Here is a 9,705-nt window from a genome sequence, read left to right on the forward strand (position 1 = left end):
CTGGATGCCAGTAGCAACTACTCTCCCCTCTCCTCCATCCACTTCCTAGAGACAACCAAAAATGTCCCCCGGGGAACAATGGTCCACAACAATCAGTGGGAGATGTTAAAGTGGTATATAAATGGATACTGGGTGTGGTCAAAACACCCCTTTAGGACCAAGAGCTTTATCCACTGGGAATATTAATTACTGATGGCTCCTAGTTGAGTTCCTCTTCAGGAACTGGCCAGGCCAGGAGTGCTACCTTACCCAAGAGTATGCCTCTTCCCAAGGCTAGCCCATGTCAGGTAACTGCTTGATGGGGGAAGAACAAAGGTACACCACCCCCTTGCCTTTCTATGGGACAACTATGAAGGACCATTCCTGCTCCAAAGTTCCTCAAAGATTTAGCTAAGGCCTCTGTACATGCACTGTAGTTCAACTTTTCCCTCTGCCCAATGCTGCTTTCTTCCTTTCCTTACAGATAGTTGTTCTCTAGAGCATTCCCCAATAACTGCCCACCCCCCAAATCTCTGCTTTAGTTTGTTTACTAGGAAATCCAAACAAGACAGGATAATAAAAAAAGTAAGTCCATTCTATTTGACAATATATGTGGTATTTATGTTTTAAGTGGAATTGGGTCATTTACTGGATAAGAGTAGAAAGATACAAAATGAATATAAGTTGAGAGGTGACGAAAATTGTTAAACATCCTGTGATTACAAATCCAAACTAAGATATTAATGGTACTAGGTAGAGAATTCATAATAACAGTCAATAATTTCTGGGTACAAAGTGCCATGAACTATTCTATGTGCCTTATATATATAATCTGTGTAATCCTCTGAACTACCCTATAAAGTAGGAACTATTATTCTCATTTTACAGGTGAGGAAACTGAGGCTCAGAAAATTAAGTCCTTTGTCTAAGATCACAAAGCAAGTGGTGGAGCTAAAAATCAATTCCTGGTCCATCCAACTTCAGAGCTTATGTACTCTAACTGGATTATGGCCACAGCCTCCTAAAAGGACTCCCACCCTCATTTTTATCTCCCTCTGAATCATTCTTAATATTATCACTAGAGAGAGGTTTCTAAACTATAATTGACCATGGCCTTTCCCAACTGAGAACTCTTTTACCTTCTGAACTACTTAGCATAGCATTTACAAAGTCTTTCTTTCAAGATCTAACTCTTGACTATTTTTCTGGACTTATCTCTTGTCCCCAAAACAGAGCTCTGATGGTTCCCATAGATGCTTCCCAATACAGCTATGTAGATGTTTCTCTAAATATAAAGATGTTTTATTTATTTGCCTAACAAATAACAAGAGCTATTATTTATTGAGCTTGCTATATGCTAAGCCCAATACTAGATGCTTTACATTATACATCCATTATTGCATTTACTCCCTATGAAATAGTTATTATTATTCTCATTTTATAGTTGAGGAAGCTAAAGATCACCAAGGTTTGGTAACATCAAAACAAAATTAATGGCAGAGCTGGGATATGAACTTAAATCTGACTCTTGTACTTTAAAGGGATTCAGTAGATGTTTATCAAATTAAGTAGTTCCCCATCTTCTTCACTCCATTAACACCTATAATGCACAGATGTCCAAGGTGAAAATGTATACAGAAGCATTAAATGTCACAGATATCTGTTATTTAGAAACTGTTTTAAAACTTGTGTACCTACCTGCATGAGATCTTGAAGACTCTCAACAAAAGAAATCTCTGCTTCTACCATATAAAACTCTGCCAGGTGTCTCCGGCTCTGAGAATTCTCTGCTCGGAATGTTGGACCAAAGGTAAACACTTGAGTAAAAGCTCTGCAATTCAAGATTAAAAGTATAAAAATGGGATTCACATGATTACTTTTAACTATTTAAAATACTCAGTGTACTCTTAAGAAAAAAAAGTTTGGTGCCTCTGTCTTGTCCACAAACCCGCACATTTAACTGCTACATTTCTCTAATGGATGATAATAATAGTTCCATTAAAAATGTTATATTTATAGAAACCATTTTATCCCGAAGGAATCTGCAAATGCTTTGCAAACCCTATGGCTTACTAAATATAGAATTATAGCCACTTCTGGGTGCACTCTATTGCCTCTGTCTTAAACACAGGCAACTACATTTCACAGCATCAAGAACAAAGTATTGGAGGGCGCCTGGGTGGCTCAGTTGGTTAAGCGACTGCCTTCGGCTCAGGTCATGATCCTGGAGTCCCTGGATCGAGTCCCTGGATCGAGTCCCGCATCGGGCTCCCTGCTCGGCGGGGAGCCTGCTTCTCCCCCTAACCCCCCCCCCCCCCATCTTCTCCCCCCCCCCCCTTTTCCTTTGTCCAAAAAAAAAAAAAAAAAAAAAAAAGAACAAAGTATTGGAAAAACACCACAGCCCAATCAGCTTCACAGAGAATCTATACAGTAACAGTTAAAACTAGAATTTCACATGGATAAAGGATGCTAATTATTTTTTAAAATATGTGAAAAAAGGGTGTCAGATGTGTACAATGCCTTGTTTTGAAGTGTACTCAAGTCCTTCACAAACACCCAAGTGTTTCAATGAACGCTGTGACCCCTGAAACTTGGGGGTAAGGATGGATTTTGAAGAACTGTCTACTTTATTCTCTGGTGTTCAAGAGAATAGCTCATAGCTCAATAATCCCAATAGTGGGGGAAATTTTTACTTTTCAATTCCTGCAGAAAAGTGGACACTATACCTTCATTCTTCAAAACTTCTCATTTCCCTCATTTGGAATCAGAGCAACAACTGGGATTAGATCAAACATATGTGAAATAATGAGTATTTCTTGAGGACTATCTAATCTTTGAATTTTAAGGTTTTGTTAGAACCAAACAAGAGGTTTGGGGCTCCTCAGCTATTATCCCGAGCACTCTTCATTTGACTGGCATTAGTCAAAAAACATTAAGATCAGAAAATGAGATTGTGGATATATATACCAGTTGGGCTTTGTTTTGTTGTATTTTTAAGTAAAGATGCTCTGGGAAATGAAACAGTAAAACAATTATAATGGAAATCAAGAGATTTCTTTTCCCCCCCAAAGGGCTATTTTAGTTAAGGCCTAGTTGGTAAGAAGCTTAGGAATTTATGTTTTGGTTCTACAGCCACCTTCGTGAGACCATAATCAGTTAACCTCTGAGAACCTTAGTTTTTAATGGAAAAATAAACAGTAAGAACTCAAAAGTATTACTATGGTAACCTCTCTGCTGAGATTCAGATCCAGACGTGTCTGCTAGAATGTTCCTGAAAACACTGACCCTATCTTATGCAAAATGAAAACCCTTGCCTGCTCCCAAAACAGACGAAAAACAGAACAAGGAACAATCCTTCCCTTCCTTTTTCACTTTCCCCAGTTCTATTGATTTCAGTTACTCTAGCCCATCACCCAAACTGGAACTCCCCCTGCCCACACTTCCCGTATCATATCCATCACAAAATCATATTGTTTACACCTACGAAAATGCTCTCAAATCTAGAGACACACCCCCTCCTTTTTTCCTTTTTTTTAAAATCTACACACAAACGGTCTTAGTGTAAACTTTTGTGTCTTGGTTGGAGAATTACAACTTTTTACCTGGTGTCTGCCACTTGTCTTTCTTTCTCCACCCTAAACTATTATGAGCTTTCAAACTCAAGGCTGATTACATCAGCCATAATTCAAAAATTTTCAATGCTTTCCTACTGCTCAAATGATAAAATTCAAACTCCTAACTTTAACTCACTTTCCTTCATAAAGCCTTTTCTCTAGCTATGCTGAAGACACTCCCCTCACATAGCTTGCCAGGGCAAGCCTTTAGGCCTTTGCTAGGCTGTTCCCTGACTCTAATGACCATTCCTGGCTCTTCTTTCTCCAAACGGCAAATCCCCATCTATCCTTCAAGACTTGGCTCAAATGCCACTTTCTCTTTGTAACCTTACCATACACCCCCAAATTTACTGTTCCCTCCTTTACATGACTATGACATTTTGTTCATATATTCATTATATAGTACATATCACTTTGAAATGCAATTATATATGTATCCTTCTCCCCCAATAAACTATGAAATTTTCCAGAGCAGGAATCATGTTTTATTCATATTTACATCTCCAGTGCCTAAGATAAAACAGGTGTTCATGCTGAATGAATGAGTACTAATGATGATGACAGGCTTCCTCAGTTGTAAACTGGAGAAGTACAGCATCCTCACAAACAGTAACATTACAAATAATATACAAAAAAATACTCAGATATTTTACTGTGGCTGTTACTTAGTACCTAAAATAGGTCAAACAATCTAGGTCTGTCCCAAACAATAAATTAAAAAATTATAAATTTCCAATCTGGGACTATGCAATCTCTAGATAGGTTGGCAACAGTGTATCTACATAAATGAAATGAAATTTTTTTCTGGGACTGCATCACAAAAGATTATGTATACAGATGTTCACTAACAACAAAGGATATTTTTATTGAGATTTTCCTGGGCAAAAACAGAAACTAGGGGGCATAGGTGAAATTTACTTTGGGGGCTCTGAGGGAGACTTTCAAGAAATGGGCAGTGATCTTAGATTGCTGTTCAAAAGAGACATATTATTCGTATTAAGATACCAGTTACAGAGAAAACAGTGGTTTCTAAAAAGAATTACACATTCAAGTCACAAGGGCATTTGCTTCTCACATGGCAATTCTATGTAGAGTGCTCAAAGATGAGTAGCAATAGGGATTTTTAATTTAACAATGGTTAATAATTTTTCCTAGCAATGCAGGATAAGCTCTCTAGTATAAAATAATAAAGAGGGTCAGAGATTTTTATTTTAATTATAATAAGGATTAGGCTCTGATTGAGATATCCAAGAGTTAAGTATTATTCTAATAGGGTAAGTAAAAACTGATGGCCATGGTGCTTTCTCTCAATTAACAGAAAGATAAAATGAACTGGAAGGTATGTTAAAGAAAACTGCCTAATTCAGCATCTGGTCTTTAAGCAGATGAATACTTAAATCATTTGAGAATGGACGTCCTACGCCAGTGCCCAGTGTTCTATGATAAAAGCAGGGACAGCAGCTGTAGTAACAGTGATGGTCGCTCCATCAGAAGTGCTCCTTGTGGGCCAGGCACTAGCTGGAAGAATCTCAAAGTTAACTCCTTTATAGTTAACTCAATAAAGTATGTATTGTTTCTTCTATTTTTCAGGCTAAGACATGGAAGGTCAGAGAGGTTGAGAAGCTTTCCCCAAAGTCACAGAGACGCAGCCCAGGAAGTGGTAGAGGCCAGATTTGAATCCAGATGTGACAGCCTTCATCATGATATGAAAATACTGATGTTCGTAACTGAACACTGACAAACCTGGAAAATTAGGAAGAAAACTTTGTAATGCACCACCAATGCTTCTCAAAGATAGCTAGGGTAAACAGTTTGGTATATTTACCTTCCTTACGAATAGCTTGTTTTATGTGTTAAAATTACAGCTCACTAGGGTATATTGCCTTCATGTAAATAAGGAGAATGATAAATCTTCATCAATATTTTATAACCTTGAGCAAGTCATTTAGCCTTTTTGGTCTTCAAATTCTTACTGAGTGGGAGACTGGGGCAGCTTGGCATTAATCTCTACTGTCTTTTACAACAATTTTGTTTCTAGGTCCATGTGAAATCGTTCTCATTTTAATTTATGCTGACTTCTTCTTTTCTGTCTTCCACAGACATGAAAACCATTTGCAGCAAGGCTTGGACTAACCAACATTTAAAATAAGATCTGAGAACAAGGCCACTTCTAAAATAAGATACAAAACCAGGTGAAAGGCCAGTACTGCTGTGAGAAGCGACCAGCAGAAAAAGAAAACACTCAGTACTAAAAAGCATTCTCGTGCCAGATTATGGAGAGGCGAGCTATATAAGGAAAGTCCATGAGCTTGGAGTAGATGTTTAAGATAACAAAAGTACATTTAATACACATCAACCAAGTTAACTACAAAAATGGCTCTTTAAAAATAAAAAATAAAGTTACTCCCCCAAAGTTCTACAAAGGTCATTTTCTTTCTTCTGTGGAGTTCTATGAAACCCTAAATTGGCAAGTGGATTATTATAAAATAGTCACTGATTGCTTGGCCATTTATTCTTTCTGGCCCTGAAATTCAAGAGCTAATCTTTATATTTCGAAAGAGTAGAGGAATTACTGTTCTTCAGCTGGGGAAGAACTTATTCAGCATAAGGTCAATCAGCAACTTTCCCTAAGGCCTGCACTCCCAACTTCCTATTACTTCTCTGTGGTCAGTTTAGTAAACATTCATTGAACTAAAGTGAACTCACAGCTTTAAACTAGTTTTTGAAACAGTCTTTCTTTGTCTAATGGTATTCCCATCTTTCAGAAAGTAATCATATGTTTTACCAATGCTTTCAATCCACTGGATTATCAATACTGTTACATATTTGTCATTCATTATTTTTTTTTTCTTTCTTTTTTTTTTTTTATTCTTATGTTAATCCCCATACATTACATCATTAGTTTTAGATGAAGTGTTCCATGATTCATTGTTTGTGCATAACACCCAGTGCTCCATGCAGAACGTGCCCTCCTCAGTACCCACCACCAGGCTAACCCATCCTCCCACCCCCCTCCCCTCTAGAACCCTGTTTGTTTTTCAGAGTCCATCGTCTCTCATGGTTCGTCTACCCCTCCGATTTTCCCCGCTTCATTCTTCCCCTCCCGCTACCTTCTTCTTCTTTTTTTTTTTTTTCTTAACATATATTGCATTATTTGTTTCAGAGGTACAGATCTGAGATTCAACAGTCTTGCAAAATTCACAGCGCTTACCAGAGCACATACCCTCCCCAGTGTCTATCACCCAGTCACCCCATCCTTCCCACCCCACCCCCCACTCCAACAACCCTCAGTTTGTTTCCTGAGATTAAGAATTCCTCATATCAGTGAGATCATATGATACATGTCTTTCTCTGTTTGACTTATTTCACTCAACATAATACCCTCCAGTTCCATCCACGTCGTTGCAAATGGCAAGATCTCGTTCCTTTTGATGGCTGCATAATATTCCATTGTATATATATACCAGATCTTCTTTATCCATTCATCTGTTGATGGACATCTTGGCTCTTTCCACAGTTTGGCTATTGTGGACATTGCTGCTATAAACATCGGGGTGCACGTACCCCTTCGGATCCCTACTTTTGTATCTTTGGGGTAAATACCCAGTAGTGCAATTGCTGGATCATATGGTAGCTCTATTTTCAACTTTTTGAGGAACCTCCATACAGTTTTCCAGAGTGGCTGCACCAGCTTGCATTCCCACCAACAGTGTAGGAGGGTTCCCCTTTCTCCGCATCCCCGCCAACATCTGTCATTTCCTGACTTGTTAATTTGAGCCATTCTGACAAGTGTGAGGTGGTATCTCATTGAGGTTTTGATTTGGATTTCCCTGATGCCGAGCGATATTGAGCACTTTTTCATGTGTCTGTTGGTCATTTGGATGTCTTCTTTGGAAAAATGTCTTTTCATGTCTTCTGCCCATTTCTTGATTGGATTCTTTGTTCTTTGGGTGTTGAGTTTGATGAGTTCTTTATAGATTTTGGATACTAGCCCTTTATCTGATATGTCATTTGCAAATATCTTCTCCCATTCTGTTGGTTGTCTTTTGGTTTTGTTGACTGTTTCCTTTGCTTTGCAAAAGCTTTTTATCTTGATGAAGTCCCAATAGTTCATTTTTGCCCTTGCCTCCCTTGCCTTTGGCGATGTTTCTAGGAAGAAGTTGCTTCGGCTGAGGTCAAAGAGGTTGCTGCCTGTGTTCTCCTTTAGGATTTTGATGGACTCCTGTCTCACATTGAGGTCTTTCAACCATTTGGAGTCTATTTTTGTGTGTGGTGTAAGGAAATGGTCCAGTTTCATTCTTCTGCATGTGGCTATCCAATTTTCCCAACACCATTTATTGAAGAGACTGTCTTTGTTCCATTGGACATTCTTTCCTGCTTTGTCAAAGATGAGTTGACCATAGAGTTGAGGGTCCATTTCTGGGCTCTCTATTCTGTTCCATTGATCTATGTGTCTGTTTTTGTGCCAGTACCATGCTGTCTTGATGATGACAGCTTTGTAATAGAGCTGGAAGTCCGGAATTGTGATGCCGCCTGCTTTGTTTTTCTTTTTCAACATTCCTCTGGCTATGCGGGGTCTTTTCTGGTTCCATACAAATTTTAGGATTATTTGTTCCATTTCTTTGAAAAAAGTGGATGGTATTTTGATGGGGATTGCATTGAATGTATAGATTGCTCTAGGTAGCATTGACATCTTCACAATATTTGTTCTTCCAATCCATGAGCATGGAATGTTTTTCCATTTCTTTGTGTCTTCCTCAATTTCTTTCATGAGTATTTTATAGTTTTCTGAGTACAGATCCTTTGTCTCTTTGGTTAGATTTATTCCTAGGTATCTTATGGTTTTGGGTGCAATTGTAAATGGGATCGACTCCTTAATTTCTCTTTCTTCTGTCTTGTTGTTGGTGTATAGGAATGCCACTGACTTCTGTGCATTGATTTTATATCCTGCCACTTGACTGAATTCCTGTATGAGTCCTAGCAGTTTTGGGGTGGAGTCTTTTGGGTTTTCCACATAAAGTATCATATCATCTGCAAAGAGTGAGAGTTTGACTTCTTCCTTGCCAATTTGGATGCCTTTGATTTCTTTTTGTTGTCTGATTGCTGTGGCTAGGACTTCCAATACTATGTTGAATAGCAGTGGTGATAGTGGACATCCCTGCCGCGTTCCTGACCTTAGGGGGAAAGCTCTCAGTTTTTCCCCATTGAGAATGATATTCGCTGTAGGTTTTTCATAGATGGCTTTTATGATATTGAGGTATGTACCCTCTATGCCTATACTCTGAAGAGTTTTGATCAAGAAAGGATGCTGTACTTTGTCAAATGCTTTTTCTGCATCTATTGAGAGGATCATATGATTCTTGTTCTTTCTTTTGTTAATGTATTGTATCACATTGATTGATTTGCGGATGTTGAACCAACCTTGCAGCCCAGGGATAAATCCCACTTGGTCATGGTGAATAATCCTTTTAATGTACTGTTGGATCCTATTGGCTAGTATTTTGGTGAGAATTTTTGCATCCATGTTCATCAGGGATATTGGTCTGTAATTCTCCTTTTTGATGGGGTCTTTGTCTGGTTTTGGGATCAAGGTAATGCTGGCCTCATAAAATGAGTTGGGAAGTTTTCCTTCCATTTCTATTTTTTGGAACAGTTTCAGAAGAATAGGTATGAATTCTTCTTGAAATGTTTGGTAGAATTCCCCTGGGAAGCCATCTGGCCCTGGGCTTTTGTTTTTTGGGAGATTTTTGATGACTGCTTCAATTTCCTTAGTGGTGATAGGTCTGTTCAGGTTTTCTATTTCATCCTGGTTCAGTTTTGGTAGTTGGTACATCTCTAGAAATGCATCCATTTCTTCCAGGTTATTTAATTTGCTGGCATAGAGTTGCTCATAATATGTTCTTATAATTGTTTGTATTTCTTTGGTGTTGGTTGTGATCTCTCCTCTTTCATTCATGATTTTGTTGATGTGGGTCATTTCTCTTCTCTTTTTGATAAGTCTGGCCAGGGGTTTATCAATCTTGTTAATTCTTTCAAAGAACCAGCTCCTAGTTTCGTTGATCTGTTCTACTGTTCTTTTAGTTTCTATTTCATTGATTTCTGCTCTGATCTT

General features: G+C 38.3%; 1 protein-coding gene across 1 annotated transcript in view; it reads right to left on the reverse strand.

Moving 5' to 3' along the window:
- The window catches only part of NARS2 (asparaginyl-tRNA synthetase 2, mitochondrial), a 131,775-nt gene that overhangs the window by 25,891 nt on the left and 96,179 nt on the right, over positions 1-9,705 (reverse strand). Inside the window, exon 7 of the mRNA XM_021704658.1 lies at positions 1,678-1,810. Coding sequence (XP_021560333.1) covers positions 1,678-1,810 — 133 coding nt within the window. The remainder of the gene's footprint in view (positions 1-1,677; positions 1,811-9,705) is intronic.

This window comes from Neomonachus schauinslandi, chromosome 11 (assembly GCF_002201575.2).
Source record: "Neomonachus schauinslandi chromosome 11, ASM220157v2, whole genome shotgun sequence".
Taxonomy (NCBI): Eukaryota; Metazoa; Chordata; class Mammalia; order Carnivora; family Phocidae; genus Neomonachus; species Neomonachus schauinslandi.